Here is a 17871-nt window from a genome sequence, read left to right as displayed (position 1 = left end):
AGCTTAAATTTTATAAACACAACTATTTTTTTTTTTGAGATAAAACTAATATTATGTTTCATCATAAAATGGGTAATCAAAGAAAAGTAATATCCACATATAAGTAGTGTAAGTTATTCAAGACCTAATTCAGTATAAATAATTATTATTTAATATAAAAAAGTTTTTAATTGATTTATGAATATACATATTTAAAATTGGATACAATCTTACTTTAACTATGGAATGTAACATAATTTTAAACCATTTCTTAAAATTCTTCTTTTTTAGGGGTCATATGAAAACCCTTGTCCTCCAATAGTTTATTACATTCATCACGTTTTAAGTTAGAAAGAGGAAGTCGCTCCAGCTCCATGTCACCATCTCCAAGCAACACTAACTCTGGTGGTGCTCCACTAATGAACTTGACCTCAAGACGATCATATAAAGGTGCATCTTGCATGACAAAGTTTTTAACTTCTGGTAGACGATTTAAAGAACAGCCTCTGCATGTCTAAAAAATCAAAGAGATTTTTACATATTAGTAAAAAAAGTTAACATAACTAGAGTTTTTAGGTTCAGTCCTCACCTCAATTTTGGCTGATTTGATATCGGAGAGCAGATACGCAGAAGTAAAGGTTATGAAACTTGTACAAAACAAAACTCTTAGAAAACTCATGACTACTACTTAAATCAAGACAGGAATATGAACTAGTCTTAAAGATCACAAAATAGGGTGGGTTTAGAGCTAATCAGCAAAGCCGCCGCCCACAATTACCGTGTATCAGGTTTCACTTTCAAGTCAGTAGACAATACTGCAAATTTGCGATTCGTTATATACAGCTATTTAATTTCTTGTTAGATAATTTCCCCATGAAAAGAAATTTATAGTATGTAAATTATGAAATATTAGGGATTCATTCTATTTTATTGACAACGTACTCTACGGTATGAACTATGAACCATAGATCAAATAAAACCCATAAGCCGCCCATAGATGATTAGATCATCAACTACTAATAATTAATCTGTGGTAGCAACGTCAAACTTACTTGATAAATGATAGTTGAAGTTGATCTGATCATCTGACCAAAGCTTTTAATTATAAATAAAAACATTATTGGGTGCTTTTTTTTACATTTAAATAATTTGAAAATTGGTTTTTATACTTTATTGGCCACTTTACGTCAAGGAGAGTGGTAAATAATCGAAAGTGACTGAACATCAACAAAACCTTTGCTTGGCTCTTGTTCATGCAAATGTTCATGCTAAAATGCAAGACGAACACAGGAGAGCTATACAAAACAACTTTGCTTCCCTTGTCGAACAGACTGATTTGGATCACATGGTTTCGGCTCTGTATGAAAAAGGAGTCTTTTCGGAACAAATGATTGAACCTTATAAAGTTAGTGAATTGATTTTTAACATAAACTATAATGATAATTTGAAAGTAATAATTATGAACTTGTTGTAGGACTTAACTAAGGACGCAAGATCACGCAAACGTTTAATGTATAGGGATATAACAAGGCGAGGTCCAGATGCATTTAGGAACTTATTGGATGCTCTCTCAGATGCTGGTTACTGGGATTTGGTTCGAGACCTTGATCCCAATAGTTCTTTACACACAAGAAGAACCAAAATATCAGGACCAAGCACAAGTAGTTACTTATATATTTAAATTTCTATTTGTTAAACCTATTAAATTTATCTATATTAAAATTTCATACTGAATTTTTGTAATAATGAAATTTTTATTCTAGGTATGTCAAATAAAAATGAGTATGTTAGTATACGTACTGAGAAGAAAAAGACCAAACCACGAGTTGATGTATATAAAAGTTGGTAATTAGACTTTTAAATGTATATTTTAAATCTGAATTTGATAAAAAAATAGTTTTTATTTTTTAGATGATTCCACACCTATTCCTAAGGATACAACAGATCTTAATATGGTACCTCAGTACAATGTAATTAAGTCAAGTAAATTCTTTGAAGATGGTGAAGGTAAATATTTAAAGAATATTAACACATGTTATTTAGCATGTAATCATATATATAATAGTTATTTTATGATTTAATTTCTGACTGCCATTTGGTGAACAAGAAATCAATATAGATAGCCTTAATTTCTGTACTGTATTTTTATATTGCAAAAACATGCTATTAGGTCAATTTATTGCTTGAAACCAGGCACTTCATTTAGAAAAGAAAGATTTCCAGCGATCCTAAAGGTTGTAGAAAATAAATACTTCATTAATGGGCCTAAGTATATGCTGCTATAACATGATTCCTAGTGAAATATTGGAACTGCCTTTCAACAGATTCAAAACACATTAAAAGAACATAAATGTATAAAGGTTACTACACAGTTAATGACTACCTAGAAGATAAAAACGCTTGGCAATAGTTCTTATTTGTTTTGTTATCTTAGAAGTGTCGTGAATATGTGTGTAATGGTGAATGTGGTAAATCACAGAACAGATTTTTATTTTATCTTTTATTTATGTAACGTTAATGACGTAGTGGTTTATGATATTTTCCTTTGAATAATTGAAATGTAGAATGAGGGTAAAACTTGCTAAGTTTCTTGCCCGTTCTACTCAGAACAAGGCCCCCTGGTAGTTTTGCGAACGGATGTCGTAGTCTTGCTCTTTCCCGAATTTTGTTAACGTTTTTGATATTCATAAGCATGCCCTAACACGCAACTAAACTGAATAATCGAATTTTGATTTTGATTTGAATTAACAGCTTAGCTATTTAACTAAATGGCGCCGTTTAACTAACGATGACGTTTCATTACTTGCCTAGCCTGTTGACTGTTATTTTTTTTACTTCCACTTTCTGCCACTCTCGAACTCAAATCGAAACTCTTCAAACTGTCACCACCAAAGTGGTGGCCAATATGGCGACGGAAAACCACAACTTTGGTGGTGTTTCATGAAAAACACAGAGCAATTTAATTTTAAAGACATTATTTTATATGTTGCATCTTAGTTATTTCTGCCAAATAATGATATCGAACCAATGGCTTAGCCAGCCAATTTATTAAATGTTGTAACAAATGCTATGGCTGAATATCTTTCAGGCCGTTAGTTAAACAGCTAGGCTGTTAATTGACCAGCTAATTAATCTAGTTGGCTGCGACATATACATGATGAGTAGTAAATTATTTAGCTCATTATAGGAATAGGAAAGCTTATTATTATTATAGAACTAGACTGAACTGCCTAGTTTATTCATTCACTCAATCTCTCATCAATTATTGTGGCACATTTTTTTTAAATATTCACGTCAGTTGCTTCACATTAAATGGCATTAAGTAATACACAATCAAAATTTTCTGCACATTTGCACAATATCAATAAAAAAAAGTGTTTATTGGTGACATTTCACATTGCAGACATAAAGTTATACAAGACGCGAGGACATGAAAGAGGCATTATCGTAGTGTTTAGTTACATTGAATTTGTTAACAACATTGAGACATACCGAAAGGGAGTGGATGTTGATTGTCAGAAACTGAAATACTTATTTAGTGAAATGGGCTTTCGAGTAATATCTTATAAGAACTTGACTAGAGATGTATGTATAAATGTATGATTTGTTATAGTTATATATGTATATTTAAATTCGAAATTTCATTATTTAATAATAATAATAATAATTTATTCATTCATACATTACATATTCATAGAAGCATGACATAACTCATTTTTTAAATTATTTTAACAGGAGACAGTTACAACATTAAAGAGTCTAAAAAAAGTAATTGTTGGTGTAGAATGTGTATTCATAGTTGTGTCTTCTCATGGATATGAGCGGAAATACAGCTCGGACACAGACATTCGCTGTAAAGATGGACAACTCATTACCATTTATGAGATTATAGACTATTTTAATAATAAGAACTTCCCTGCATTGCATGGAATCCCAAAAGTTTTTATCTTTCAGCTATGCAGGTACGTTTACTATCACAAAACACCATTTGGTGAATGTTTTTTCACATTTAGGTACATGTGTTTAGTACAATACAAAATATATTTGACTTTATAATAGTGATGTGAATATAATGAAATATTTGCGGTTAATTTTTAAGGGGGTCAAATGTGGAATACATTGATGACCCAATCAGGTTTGTATCACCTGACGATCCAAACTCTCCAGCCGAGCGAGACGGCAATCCCATGACTGATACTGGCCGCTTCTCTCAAGACACACCTCGCACACCTCTCAGCAAGCGAAATAGACTTTTCTCAGATATTCTTATCGCGCATTCAACACTGCCAGGTAATATTTTTATCTATGGTAGTTTTTTTTTCAACCTATCTATATACTGACGGACTCATAAACTGCATCAAACTTCAGGATTACTTAGACATTATTTTTTTAATAAGTATGCAAACTTGTAGATTAAATTATATAAATATGGAGAGACTAGTCCTTAATCTTAAAAAATAGAACTGTACTAAAACAAATGAATATAGCCGGGAAAATAAAATTTACTCGTATGAAATTTGCGTGTTTTTAAAAATTGATTATTATGGAGTTTTTTGACAGTTGAATTATTATTACTAGTAGAATTGTTGGGTTAGCTTTTTAACTCGATCGAGTTAATCATATATCATGTCATGTTCGGACGATGTATCCACATCGTCCGAACAAGCTGATCAATTTGTAGCATTGGTGCGGGAGGGCTTTGATCAACGAACGATTGGTAGATAGAAATTTAAATTTATACCAGTCTACGGTTTCTAGAAATACTACACAGAAGTTTTGTGGAGACAGGTGTTTAGAAAAGGAGACGTGGTACAAGCAGAACTCGAGCAACCACCGATCGTGATGACCGCATCATCCTATATAACAGAGATCTTACATGATCGCGTGGTGCCTTACATGGGATTTCTGGCAAAAATTTTACATTAATGCGGGAGATTGCCCGGCCGCACTTTGTTGTACAATTTCAACAATATTGCAAAGAGGTTGGGATACGTACAATTAATGGGCCAGCACGCAGCCCGGATCTTAATCCCATTGAGCATCTTTGGGACAATTTAAAAAGAACTGTACATGCGAGAAATCCTGTGCCTACGACAGTGGCACAACTAAGAACAGCACTTTGGAGAATGGGACCATATTCCGCAAAGATGTTTTAATAACCAAAATCAAATCTATGCGGAACGTGGAGGTAATACACCTTATAAAAACAAATAAACCCTTGCATAAAGCTTGTCTTTTGTTAAAAACAATTTTCATTAAATTTCTGTGTTTCTTCAAAAAAGTTTTAAGATCCTTTTCTGTACAAAATCTTATACTTAAGAATATTCAGACCCTACGCTGTTTTAAACTTAACGAACCAATCCAGACGTTTCAATTTAAATGTGTAAAAAGTTTGCAATATTTATTTCAAAGTCGTTGTTTTACTTTGATGCAGTTTATGCGTCCGTGTCAGTGTATATTATAAAAGGATGTCAGATTAAAAGTACATATTGGCACGTTGTAGGTAATGTTTCATACCGAGATCCAGAAGAAGGATCGTGGTATATCCAGACGTTATGCGAGGTGTTCGCGGCTCGCGCCCATGACTGCCATGTCGATAAGCTATTCACACTCGTCGACAAACACCTACATGAACGATTTCACATACAGACCTCATCTGTTGACAAATGGGGTTTCAACAAGAGACTCTACCTACATCCTGGTCTCTATCAGGACTAACCGCCTATTTAAATTATGAGGAATTTCATATGACCCGAATATTATGTGATATTGATTATGAGAGATCTGTTTAGCCGGAGCCTTTACTAATTTAAGTTATTTTATTACAACTGTAATGTTACAATAATGGGTTAAACTATTATTGATTCTACTGGATATTGCAATTTATCCAAGATTATTCTAATAAAGTGATTTTATTTAAAAAAAAATCCACAATGAAATGTTGTAATTATTCAGAAACTTGTTTCTATGTTCTTTTATTATATGTATTTCCCTATGATCTCTTTCACACACGATCGCAATCAAATTCTTCCGCTCACGAACTATCGAGTAAAGCAAAGAATTATCTATCATTTTTTATGCTGAGGTTGTGGGTAGCCATCGATTAATAACTATTTTATGTTTGTTTAGTAATTTGTTACATATCCATTGCATTCCCCTTGGCCCGCATAACTAATACCGGTACCCCTCTGACGCAACACCGGAATAAAAGGAGATGGAAAACTTAAACCAACTATTTTTAATTGTGTTGGTTTGATGATGTTGCACCTGTTGCTGTTTAAAATTGCAATTTTAGAGTAACGCAATTTATTCTTTCTAGCAGAATAATTTAATAAATTGTTAAAACAAGCATATTTGTAAGATTTTTTATTGAGCCGTCTATGCGACTTCTAATGCTCTGTTTTCAATTCACATATCTATTTATTGTTAATCTACAATTAATGTATAAGGCTGTAATTAGAGATAATTCAAGCAAGTCAGCTGGTGCCATTGTTGGTTATAGGTTTTGTGTTTCAAGACAAGAGTTAAATTATAGTTACTATAAAAAGTCAGTAATTGTCAGTAAATTGATAATTTATCCATCTCACTCAAAAGGATAACAGGTTAAGGTACAGTCGCTGATATAATTGGAATTTTTTCCTCACTTATACATATAACAAAAGACAATATACAATAAAAAACATTTTAGTTTTAATTTGTAATTTTAAACTTTTAATTGTTTCCTCCTAACAATTAGATGTTAAAATAATGAAAAAATATTTTATCGATCGGACATGGATGTTGTAAAAATATTAAGTTTGCTATAGTTGAGACGTTCTTGGAAACAGAACCCTTTATCACTAACCTTCATGAAAGTATCTTTACATTGTTTTCTCGATTTTTGCTCACTCTCTAGGTTGTCTTTTATAAAATCTGCATATTTATATATTTTCTCTAACCACCTTTGTATCGGATTAATCAAAGAACTTTGATACAGCCAATTCAAAACGGATGTTTTAGACCACCATGTTTGAAATGATTTAAAATCATATGTGACAACACCCCTATACCAATTCTTTTTGGTTTCGCTTTGATCTTGATACTTTTGCCAGTTCACACAACACTTTATAAATTGTGAGTCAACATTTTCCTCAACAATAATTTCAGGAATTTGTGCTAAAGTAGTATTTAAAAGTTGCGGTTGTAAATACATGTTCCTAGTATATATTGAGTGGGAAATATCGGTTGCAATGCTTCCTCTAGCTGCAATAGCTTCTAGGGTTGGAAGCCAAACATTTGATACAACCAAAGTTGAAGTGACTAAAGTTATAAAACTGCTCAAATAACTAAAGGCAATTGTAAAGCAGGCGCAGCAGATAGACTTAATAAGCTCATTCATCAAAGTTTTGTTGCATGTAACTGAGAGATCAGTATATGTAAAAAATCCTCTCATCAAAGCCTGCTTCATTGCCACTTGTCTCTCGAGCCATAAAAGTCCACTTTTAAATGTTTTCTCATTAATGTATAAATTCCATTCCTGAAAAGTTAATTTTATATAAATTACAAGTCTGATAAAGGTCAATTTGTTGCAACATCATTTGGGAACAGCTGAATATATATTTCATGATCATGATTTGTTGGATTTGTATCCCAAACAATAGTATAATCTTCATTTAATATTACAAAAACAAACAGAAAAAGATTAGCCTGAAAACAAAAACAGTACTTACAATAGCATTTAGGAAGTCCGCCTCAAGTTTGTTCAGTTGATGAAGATCAAGCCCTCCTGAGGCTGCCCATTCTGAACATATCACTTCATCATCTTCACCATCGTCTTGGAGAAACTTGTTACTAACCATCTACAAAACATTTACTATACTATATTTAAATGATTTTGTAAATGTTGATTAGAAAAATAATAATATGTTAAGATTACCAAAGAGACTAGAAATAGATCAGCTGGAGAAGTTGCAGTTAAGTAGTCAGGATTACAAAGTTTAAGACGCTCTAAATACAGGATTGCAAGAACTAGTGCACATGGTGAAACACAGGCAGAACGAGCAATGCTTGCTGCCTGGTCTGCATGCAGCCGCCGTACAGAGTGTCCTCTTTGTGCCATTGACCACACCTCACATGATATTTCTGCACAAGAAGAGGTCTTAGTGTAAGTTGCTAAATAAATGAAAAATGTTAAACACAAAAAAATATGTTTACTATATCTTCTTACTTAATTTACTATATTTCTATTTAATACAGTAAATATTAAAACCTGTGACTGGAAGGCTTAGGCATGATAGAGTAGGTAACTGCCCATAGTATAGGGTTTTGGATATCCTTTTTAAAAACTCCTGGTGGTCTCCCATGGTCTACAAAAAAAAAATGTTTACAATGAATTGATTAATAAACATATTTTTATATTATATAAAGAGTAGTATTGTAATGTCTTAACATTCAACATGTGTAAGTAAGGTCTTAGATTTGGGTTAAAAAGTATACAAGAGTTGCCACAGCTAGCCTAGAATTTTTGAAACAAATTCAGATTTTGCTCCAGAGCCTTATTAGAGGGGTAATGGGGCTTCCAAAACTAGTCCAATTCTGTGTGTAGCAATGGGACAAAAATATTTCACATTGTGATTGACGTAACAATCTTTACATCGTACATAAATACTACGTCATTACCATAATATTTTTTCCTATATTAGAAGTGAATTTGCTGTTATACATTAAGGAATACTTAGTCGTAACATTAGTTACATGAAAACCTAGTAACTTTAAACATCATAATATTTTATAATTATTGATAATATTATAAACGTGACAAAATTTAGCTATATGTATATACTAATTATTTGATATATATAAATACCGCGAACAGGCCACGACATACATTAATGACCTTATTATCTTACCTTTATATTGCCTTTTGATCCTTCTTTTCTTCTTTTAGATATACTTGACATTGTAAAGGTGAGAATCTTCTACGATCATTTAAATTCGTAAATATAGATAGTAAATTGAAACTAAGTTGCAAATTACAATAATTTTAAGGCAAACCGCAGGCCGCAGGGCGCAGGCACTGGCAGCTATTACTACAGAGTAGACTGTAGAGTAAAGAAAAAGAGTATGATATATATACTGTATTTAACATATTACCAACATCTGTGAATGTACTTCATAATTATTATGATATAGAAAAGGCTTGAATTTCCAGAGGTTTTCGACTTATTTAACATTATCGAAACTAAAAAAACCATACACTGGTTTGGTATCAAGGTCCAAGACTACTAAGAAATTTTGTAATCTGTTTGTCGGCTAGTATTTCAGGGGGTCTAGACAAGACGGCTTAACAGTAGTGTGTGTTGAAAGTCGAAAACTAAATTTGTATGAAAATGACAGATCGTGTCGACAGTCGATAGCCTAGGCCCCTATGGCGTGAGTCGGGTTACAATAAGCAATTCGGTAGCCAATGGCCAATTAATGTTTCGGTAGTGTAAAAAAACGGCGTTTATCCGCCATGTTTTTGCGTGATGTCAAAAACTGCTGTTTGCATATAATTCAGTACAACTACCGTCATCTTTAATGCCTCCCGTTTTAGAAAAGGTTATCTAGCCTTTTTAAACGTTCTCATATAGTTGAATGATTTAAAAAAACGTTTATATTTTTAAGTTAAAAATTGTAGTTTTACAATGAATCAATGCGAGTTTCTATTTGATCAAAGTACTAACTAAAATATTTTCTTTTCAGCAAAAGAGAAGCAAATAAGACAACTAAAAGTAAACCACAAATGAACAAGATTTATTAGCTTTTAATTTATTTAAGTGTTATAGCTTAGAATTTGATAATGAGGGATGAAATATTTTATAAATAATGTAAAAAATAAGAGGAGTGGAGTAAGAAATAATGGTTGGTTAAGTAACATTACCTCAAAGACAGGAAAGAGTAAAACTATATTCTTACACATTTAATCTTAATAAGTTCAGCAGTTTGAATGTGAATAAGATATTTGAGTGAACTATTATATCTTTAACAATAACTATTATTATTTATAATCGTTGTCTTAAGGAAACTATCACTTTTAATCGTCCAGGATAATATAATCATAGTAGATATCATAGTAATAGTGCACCTGTGTGTGTTAAATTGTAATATCTGTATTTTTTTTTGAATTTTATTTTCTAATATGGTGTAAAAAACAATATCACTATAAATACTGTATATACAGCATTTAGTACAAAATGAATGACCATGTGTTTTTTCTTATATTACTAATTGCTATAATTTACTGAATTACTGGAAATTAACTTTTAAATAATGATTTTATAAACGTGAGTTTTTATAAAAAAAAAGGAGCGAAAATAACACTTTAAAAATAACATAAATATATAATAAATTCTTACAAATGGTCTTCAAAGCGGGCATCACTTTGAACATGAGCTATAATATACGCTCTGCACATTCTAATTCTATCTTTTTGGCTGCATGCATATATCATTTCAGTAATTAATGTGCAGCTATTTAACCACGCTATCGTAGCTGCTTTACTGATGTAATGGGCAGTGGCGTAGCTACCTTGGGTGGCACACGATGCGAAAGTTGGTGGTGTCACCCCATCGAAATTAATAAAGCAATAAATTTTATATGATAAAGGACATAGATCATTTATTGAAAGATCGCAAATATGGGACGGGGAATCCCCCACGACTGCGTCAGGCCCTTTTGCCGGAATCCGGCTAGTTTTTATATTATTTGGGACTTCGTTGTTTAATTTTTTAACTTTTTAAGTAAAGAAAAAAATTTGCAAACCTATTGGGTTGTAGTCGAAAGCAATAAGGATACGAATTTGTTAAAAAAGTTTACGACTACCAAACATAAAGGCATATAAGCGTGAGCCTGGTGTCCCATTCACATATTGAGTTTAGAGCCAAAAAGCTGAATGACCACTTTTATTTATTTTTTATGGTAAAAGTTATAACTTTATGGCAGTTTGATTTAACAACTAGGTCTAGGGTAACTAAACGCCCACTCTTATTTTAAACACGGTTTTATACGCTTTCGATATAATTTTTTTCACTGAAATTCATCAAAGATCACATATATATGCAAAGATGCAACTTAGTGGAATGTGGAGCGTGGACTAACCTTATCTATAGAAAGATTTTATTGATTAATCCTTGTCACAAATTGCAATCAACAATGAACAAACCAATTACATCCATGATCCAATCAACATCAACAATTGTCTAAGTTTCACGAATGGGGCTGTACCGCAAATATGGAGGAACACGTTATTTACTAAAACCTAAACGATTTTAATGTGAAAATGTTTACCTCAGAGTACTGGGCATTGCATTAACCAAAGAATGGTGAAAATGAAAACTAAAAGTTTCTTGTTGTTTTCGACAACCGTTTTTGCTATTAGTATATTTTTGATAGTTTTCCACTCGCAACCCCCGCAGTCATTTCAAAGTATAGTTTCTCAAACCCATCAACATATAAAAAATTTCCAGGTATGTTATTGAATCACAAAATTATTTCATATGCGTATTTCTGACAATATAACCAAATACAAAGGCTAAATTGTGCTGGGTTAGTTTCAATGATATTTATGAGCTTATTTTTAATTACAAAAAAAAATTCTTAGTCTCTAATGCCTGGACTTCTGTAGATGCCCTGAACTTATTTAAGTTTAACATTCACATCACTAGATCAGCACTGCAAGTCTGTATTAAAAATTTGGTTTGTCTGTTGAAATTTATTTATTTTTTTTATATTTAAATAACCTGTTTTTTAACTATTATTCTCTCTGGATATATGCTAATTTTTCTATCTTATACCTAATAATTGTATGGAGCTAACAATGTAAAAGATATTGAGTGACATTGATAATATTTTTAGTACATTTAGGAAGCCTGATTTTAATCTTCATACGAAAAATGAAATAAAATTTATCTGAACATAGCAGGCCTCTTTGACCCAGGAGCAGCTACGGGATGTTGAAGAGCGTCACCTAGTACAAGAAGAGCGTTACCTCAGCCTTGTTGGGTTGGCTGGGCATGTTGAACTTTGGAAGAACACAACTGTTCCTGTGCTTGTAACTCATGCTCGCAACGATGATCATGCAGTAGTTGTAGCCTTTATAAGGGCAGCTCAGAAACTGCCTTACACCATACTTGTCTACAATCTTGGTCTCAAACCCTATTCTTTAAATGTGGTATGTGTGTTAAATTAAAACTAAAGTATAGTAGTTGTGTGTATAAAATGGCAACTACAAACAAAATAATATTTCTAATTATTGGACTACAGGAGCTAGCTTTTGACAATTAGTTGGTTAGCAAAATGGTTATTTTAGACGTGTGACATGTGTGTGTAAATTAAGTCTATTTGTGAAAACCACTTAGGAATCAGTAATATATGTTTATTGAAATTAGTAGATTAACAACCAGATTCCTAGGCCTATTCATATTCAATAGAAATGGGTTCATAATAATTATTTTATTTTTATAATATTAAAATACAATAATTAAAATATATTAAAATAGCTATTATTTTAATTATCGTATGAGCTACAGTTTTTCCTTGCTTGAAAAAATATCAAACATTTTGTTTTATCAACCAGATTTCCAACTACTGCAATTCATCAAAGTGCGTTGTGATAGATTTCGATCTGACAGCATTCCCTGCGCACGTCAACGACGAGAGCATCACTGCCTTTCGACCGCTCATCATTCAGGTATACAATACGCAGCGGAGTGAAGTAAATCTGTGGCACGATCGAACCAGGACAGAAAACTACGAGAATAATTGTTGCAGCACGCGCTGAGTCGCGTGGGCGGGGTGGTGTACTGCTCCGCGGCCAGTAGATGGCGCGGGTCAGCGGCCGAGCTGGAGGCGACGTGGCGGGGTGCCGCGGCTTCGCTGGGCGTGGTGGCCTGGCCGCGGAGAGCCGCCGTCACTTCGCTCACGCACCCGCACATGTTCACCTACTTCCACGCCGACGTCGACGACTTTCTCTTCGTGCAGATGCTCGACACTTCGCGACTGGTCTTGGCCGCCTGCGACCGCCTCGCGCCACTCATGCGGCCGTGGGTGCAGTGCGCTCTCACCGCCGACTGCATCATGCCCGTCGGTCGGTACGAGTTTATAATAAATTAAACTGTATTTATTTTGAAAAGGCACACTAACGAAACACATACAAAAGCAAACAAATAACGTGCAACAATGGCACCTGTTCACAATATTAAGAGGGAAACATTACATTGATAAAGAGATAATCAACTAGATCAAGAAAAATAATCTGCTTTAAAATTGTCATTATTGGTGACGGGTCTGCAGATTAAGATCTGTTCAGAGGAGCATTACAGCTGATTTTGGTCCTCGCTGCCCGAACGTAATAAAGAACTGTGTGTAGAATTTTACTAGACTGAAAACATTTGGTAAAATGTTTCCCTAATATTTATTACCATCATGGTGGTCAAGGTTGACCGAAGGGAGAGAAATAAATAAAAACATTCGAAAAGTCAATTACATCGTCAGTCGGGCTTTAAGACAAATGTTTGTTGACAGGCGCTCAGTCGGAGGGTTGCCGGTTCGACAAGAAGCCGCAATATCGGTATTCGGGGTGCCACGGACAGGACGCATCGGCGCTGAGCATCATCCTGGGGCTCCGCAGCGGGTTCGAAGAGAGCGGCTACACGGGCACGGCGGGCCGATGGGGCCGTGCGTCCGCGCCGACCGCCCAGAGGGCCTTCTCCGCCCAGAGGCCCCATTCCTCCCGCCGCAACGGCTCCTCCACGCCCCGCCCCGACGAACGCTTCGACCGCACGGACCGCTACGACAGCCGCTAGGAAATCGGATCCACTTCCAGCTTTGTTCCGAATGCCCGAGCTTTTGAGTTATGAAACGCTATACGGACTAAATATAACGCTTAACATTTAGCGTTAATATTTTGCGTGCGATATATTTGAAGTAAATTAAAAACGCAAAATGATGGCGAACAAACTTTGATAGTAAAACTTGTCGTGACGTCATTATTAATCTCGTATGAGATGTATACAATTTAAAACTGCAGCCGGGAAGAGATGTCTCGCCAGCACAAATGTGATCTCAATTGTTTTTGGCAATTTATTTAAGAGTTTACTTTTTATTAATTTAAGCCCCGAGATCTTTGCACACTGCGAACAAAATGCTCGGAATATTATTTCCATGCGACGTTGTCTCAACGTATTTGAAGTACAATTGCACAATTTTTTTTAAACGTCGATGTCGACATTACTCTTAGGGAGCGTTCACGAATTTCACTTTTGGGGCACATTCTTGACCCCCCGTCCATGTAACGTTCTTCTATACCCAATAGTAAAACGTTACGTTACCAACCAGTAACTAATTCTAATTGCACCTTTAAGTTGCCATTTATGTGGTTTAAAGTAGCGGAAAGTCGAAACAATAGTATTACCAATAATATACATAGCAACCCCCCTCCCCTCCTCCAAATTCGTTACGTAATACTTGAACGCTCCTCCCTTAGTAAATTATTAAGTGCAGTCAGTATTGTAATATTTTTATTTTTGTAATTTTATACTTACGGAGTACAATATTATGTTGTTTATTATTCTAAGCTTTAAAGGGCTTATTAATGAGTCATTTGTGTCGCTTAGCTCATTACCCACTTGTAAAGTATGAACCGTGTTGGGTTTTTCAATGGCTCTTGACAGAAGAACTGTATAAAGGTAGAAATTTTGTAGATAGTTGGTTTATATAAAATAAAATATTTAATATCAATAGATTCGTGGATACAAATAATAACTTAAGTAGCGATGGGTAGAGTCACCCAGTATTCATAGAAAATGGCTTTTATATCCCGTATTGTACATTGAACTTGTGCTAGTCCTCTTCTATTTGTTAATACATAATACTTAATGCGCTCGTGCTAAGGTCCAATAATTATTTTAGTGTTTGTTACTATGTATCTTAATTGTATTTTGTGCAATATTAGCTTATTATCGAACCCTACGAGTGATAACTTTATGCTCCTTTATTTAAAATAAATGGTCCATATAAAGATTTCAGTGTTTAATATATGACCTGCACATATATGCTACACAGATTTATGAACTAGCCTTAGTTCGGAAGATGTCTATTTTCAAGCCACACAGAGAAGAATGTAGTGAGGATATTATTTTACGAAGTGACACATTATATATCGCTATGGTTTCATTTAAAAACTTATCTTAAATTGCCAATTGTGAACTTTCTGAATATTGATTAACATCTATTTCTTTAGACTCGATCGGCTCCTCTCTTGATTGAAAAACATATTCTCATGGGTTACTGTTGTGGTAATCCCATAGTTTATTATTAGCAGTTGTCCGTCATAGACATAGAGGAAAATCAAAAATCGACTTGTGTTATTGATTATAATAAAAACAAATTATATAACAGCAGGATAGAAAAAGACATATTTTATGTCAAGTTACGGTCAAACAATATATTAATAATAAATTGCAGAAGCTTTAATAATCATAACTTATGACTAGTATTTAGTATTGCCGACTCTAAGGCAAGCATAACTTGATCTGAATGAAATATTTTTCATTATCTGACTTAAATTCATAAATCTATAAAATAGAAGAAACATGAACGGTAAATAGTTTTCAGTAAAATATAGCATAAAACTGAGTTTATCAATCTATATCACATTGTAAAAAATAGGCGCTGAGAGGGTCACTGTTGAACGGACTCCTTCTTCTCGTCGTCTTTAAAAAGAAGCGGGATCATACCGAGGAAGCAGCCCAGTGTAATTCCTAAGACACGGCCCTGCAGAGATTTTAAATATTGAATATGTTCCGTATGGATAACTGATGAACGATAAATGCTTACCAAGTTAGCAAATCTCCTACTGACGGGCATATCTAGCTGCACAGGTGAGAGGGCGGGAGCCCCGAAGCCCAGCAACGCAGCCGCGCGCTCCACGTAGTAAGATGAACCGATGCCAATGACGTCACTGAAAGTGTTACCTAGAGCAGCAGCTGCCATCGTCGACAGTGTGATGTAAGCACTCATGCTACTCTCGATGCGGTCCCCCTGAGAATTGTTTTAACCTTGTTACTAAACTGTCATTTCTTTGTATGCCACATATTTCTTAGTAATTTTTTTAGGCAAAAACCTAAACACAATAGTCATACCTGTTATCACTATTATGTTGCGGAATTATTTTAATATTACTAATGCGCCAATTTGTTAGAAATGAAATGTTATCTAATTGAACAGGGATTTAATATTATCTTCATAAAAACATCTTTCACAAATAAGGTTTTTTTAGAACAAATAAGAACAATTGTAAAAAAGATTTTCATATGAGCCAAGTATTTTAATTGCTGTTCACTTGGATTTTCTAGATATATATAGGGTACTGTCTTGAGAAAATATCCAGGTTTTAATATAAAAATAAAAGTAGGGTTATAGTTGTTTTGTTTGAATATTTTAGTTAAATCCATACTCTCTATAATACAAAGCATATTATGGACCAAGATCAGGACGATCTTTAAAGACCAAAGGAATAATGCTTAAGAGAGTGACTATAGTCACGAGTATTATCTTCAAAGATGTAGGAAATAGCTGTGCATATAAAACTAAGAAAAACCAAGAAAGCAAATTTTGGCTTTAGTTAAAGAAGTAAATGCAGTTATTTATATAAGTTAAGTGTTATTATATATTAAAATTTTTAAAATAAATAACTAGCATAGCAGTAAAAAATGTCTTCAAATTAACATGTACTTATAAATTACTTTAATACTTACTGCAATTATCATAATAAAATTATCTAAGAATCCGAATCCAATAAAAGGTATTGAGTTTGCCAATGATACTGTAAAAATTAATTATGTTATTAACCAGTTTAAATAACAGAGGATAATGTTTGATTTATTTTCATGTTGGGAGGATAACTTAATGATATCTGGGTAATTTATTTCAACAATAAAAGAACATTTTTGTGTTAAATATTCTTTCATTGTAGAAATAAATTGAACATGAAAAAACTTTATATATGAATATAACATAATATGACAATTTGTCTGCTTACAATGTATCAGCTCCTTTGTTGTTGGTTTCGGTACTGTAGCAGCTAAAACAATATTAAGCTATTATTTTTATATTATATACAATACTTCCAGAACAAATACAAAGACAATAGAAGAGATTCACATTTGACTTATCAGTACACCTACCATATTTCTTTTTAAGCCAATCTTCCGGTACAGGACAATAGGTACCAGTTGGGTCTACATCACCCAATGTTGGTACTTTGCTGGGTCTGCCAAGTTTACTCCTCCATCGCTGACCAGCCAATTTGTCTACAAAAAACAAACTTATACAATATATATTAATATGTTTAAGTTTGATATTTTATTGAGTAGTTCTTACTAGACTACCTTCAAATTCTTCTTTAATTATGTTTGATTCATATTCTTTTAATGCATTCAGTAATATTTTTCTTTCATCATCTTTAAGATGAAGAACAAGTTCTGTTGCGTGTACTTTTGTTAGCGGGCTTGATAACTGAGGGGATTCCTCAAAGTCTTTAGAAGTTGGGCCAAGCCCTAAATTTCGTACATTTATAACAATAGGGTGAAACTCCTTGTTAGAGTTCTGAATACAACCGACAGTGGCACTATAACTATGACGACGCGCTTGATATTCACTTAAACCATGTTGAAACTGTACATTAAATATTAGAGGTGGGGCACTACTAAACCGTTTAATTGCCTTAATTAATTTCATAATAAATTATTTACAAATAAGTAGATTCAATTAGTTTTTAATTAAGAATCATTATTCATTATTCTAACTTAAAGCAATACTGAAACTGAAGCCTTTTTAGTTTTTAGTGTGAACGTCAACGTAGGTCAAATAATG

At 33.5% G+C, this 17871-nt stretch overlaps 4 protein-coding genes across 8 annotated transcripts; 2 read left to right on the top strand and 2 right to left on the bottom strand.

Annotated features, from left to right (window-relative positions):
- Positions 1-1083: 1083 nt before the first annotated feature.
- Positions 1084-5896, top strand: LOC110999567 (caspase Dronc). 2 transcript variants are annotated; one of them, XM_045629158.1, is made up of 8 exons: positions 1084-1384; positions 1454-1640; positions 1743-1820; positions 1891-1986; positions 3383-3564; positions 3715-3941; positions 4079-4269; positions 4738-5470. In XM_045629158.1, exons 1-8 carry the CDS (start codon positions 1253-1255, stop codon positions 4773-4775), a joined length of 1131 nt encoding a protein of 376 aa, XP_045485114.1. In that variant the 5' UTR covers positions 1084-1252; the 3' UTR covers positions 4776-5470. The 2 variants fall into 2 exon arrangements, with proteins under 2 accessions (XP_045485114.1, XP_022124373.1); XM_022268681.2 differs by lacking the exon at positions 4738-5470 and adding an exon at positions 5483-5896 and having other exon boundaries at positions 1086-1384.
- Positions 5897-6475: 579 nt separating this feature from the next.
- Positions 6476-9064, bottom strand: LOC110999568 (protein CNPPD1). 2 transcript variants are annotated; one of them, XM_022268682.2, is made up of 5 exons: positions 8868-9064; positions 8228-8324; positions 7895-8100; positions 7689-7817; positions 6670-7495 (listed from the first exon to the last, which is right to left on the bottom strand). In XM_022268682.2, exons 1-5 carry the CDS (start codon positions 8916-8918, stop codon positions 6740-6742), a joined length of 1239 nt encoding a protein of 412 aa, XP_022124374.2. In that variant the 5' UTR covers positions 8919-9064; the 3' UTR covers positions 6670-6739. The 2 variants fall into 2 exon arrangements, with proteins under 2 accessions (XP_022124375.1, XP_022124374.2); XM_022268683.2 differs by lacking the exon at positions 8228-8324 and having other exon boundaries at positions 6476-7495; positions 8868-9061.
- A 2021-nt stretch (positions 9065-11085) lies between these two features.
- Positions 11086-15018, top strand: LOC110999558. 3 transcript variants are annotated; one of them, XM_022268664.2, is made up of 5 exons: positions 11086-11465; positions 11921-12169; positions 12575-12688; positions 12769-13084; positions 13522-15018. In XM_022268664.2, the coding sequence occupies exons 1-5, from the start codon at positions 11319-11321 to the stop codon at positions 13800-13802; spliced, it is 1107 nt and encodes a 368-aa protein (XP_022124356.1). In that variant the 5' UTR covers positions 11086-11318; the 3' UTR covers positions 13803-15018. The 3 variants fall into 3 exon arrangements, with proteins under 3 accessions (XP_022124356.1, XP_045485082.1, XP_022124355.1); XM_045629126.1 differs by having other exon boundaries at positions 11087-11465; positions 11936-12169; XM_022268663.2 differs by having other exon boundaries at positions 11087-11465; positions 11918-12169.
- Positions 15019-15272: 254 nt separating this feature from the next.
- Positions 15273-17869, bottom strand: LOC110999559. The gene is made up of 6 exons (XM_045629127.1): positions 17388-17869; positions 17184-17309; positions 17039-17080; positions 16755-16822; positions 15835-16038; positions 15273-15771 (listed from the first exon to the last, which is right to left on the bottom strand). Exons 1-6 carry the CDS (start codon positions 17734-17736, stop codon positions 15679-15681), a joined length of 882 nt encoding a protein of 293 aa, XP_045485083.1. The 5' UTR covers positions 17737-17869; the 3' UTR covers positions 15273-15678.
- Between the last annotated feature and the right edge of the window lie 2 nt (positions 17870-17871).

The sequence above is a fragment of the Pieris rapae genome, chromosome 8, assembly GCF_905147795.1.
Source record: "Pieris rapae chromosome 8, ilPieRapa1.1, whole genome shotgun sequence".
Taxonomy (NCBI): Eukaryota; Metazoa; Arthropoda; class Insecta; order Lepidoptera; family Pieridae; genus Pieris; species Pieris rapae.
Note: the sequence above shows the minus strand (reverse complement) of the source record. Positions and strands in the feature narration are given on the sequence as shown.

What these genes read in the sequence shown, in the direction of transcription:
- LOC110999568 (XM_022268682.2), bottom strand. Translation starts at nt 8,918, where the DNA reads ATGTCAAGTATATCTAAAAGAAGAAAAGAAGGATCAAAAGGCAATATA. An exon ending in GATCAAAAGGCAATATAAAG is followed by an intron (nt 8,325 to 8,867) that starts GTAAGATAATAA and finishes TTTTTTTTGTAG; the next exon opens with ACCATGGGAGACCACCAGGA. An exon ending in ATCTATTTCTAGTCTCTTTG is followed by an intron (nt 7,818 to 7,894) that starts GTAATCTTAACA and finishes AATGTTTTGTAG; the next exon opens with ATGGTTAGTAACAAGTTTCT.
- LOC110999558 (XM_022268663.2), top strand. Translation starts at nt 11,319, where the DNA reads ATGGTGAAAATGAAAACTAAAAGTTTCTTGTTGTTTTCGACAACCGTT. An exon ending in TTCGACCGCTCATCATTCAG is followed by an intron (nt 12,689 to 12,768) that starts GTATACAATACG and finishes TAATTGTTGCAG; the next exon opens with CACGCGCTGAGTCGCGTGGG. An exon ending in CGACTGCATCATGCCCGTCG is followed by an intron (nt 13,085 to 13,521) that starts GTCGGTACGAGT and finishes GTTTGTTGACAG; the next exon opens with GCGCTCAGTCGGAGGGTTGC.
- LOC110999559 (XM_045629127.1), bottom strand. Translation starts at nt 17,736, where the DNA reads ATGAAATTAATTAAGGCAATTAAACGGTTTAGTAGTGCCCCACCTCTA. An exon ending in AATTAAAGAAGAATTTGAAG is followed by an intron (nt 17,310 to 17,387) that starts GTAGTCTAGTAA and finishes TGTTTTTTGTAG; the next exon opens with ACAAATTGGCTGGTCAGCGA. An exon ending in GTAGGAGATTTGCTAACTTG is followed by an intron (nt 15,772 to 15,834) that starts GTAAGCATTTAT and finishes AAATCTCTGCAG; the next exon opens with GGCCGTGTCTTAGGAATTAC.
- LOC110999567 (XM_022268681.2), top strand. Translation starts at nt 1,253, where the DNA reads ATGCAAGACGAACACAGGAGAGCTATACAAAACAACTTTGCTTCCCTT. An exon ending in AAATGATTGAACCTTATAAA is followed by an intron (nt 1,385 to 1,453) that starts GTTAGTGAATTG and finishes AACTTGTTGTAG; the next exon opens with GACTTAACTAAGGACGCAAG. An exon ending in AATATCAGGACCAAGCACAA is followed by an intron (nt 1,641 to 1,742) that starts GTAGTTACTTAT and finishes TTTTTATTCTAG; the next exon opens with GTATGTCAAATAAAAATGAG.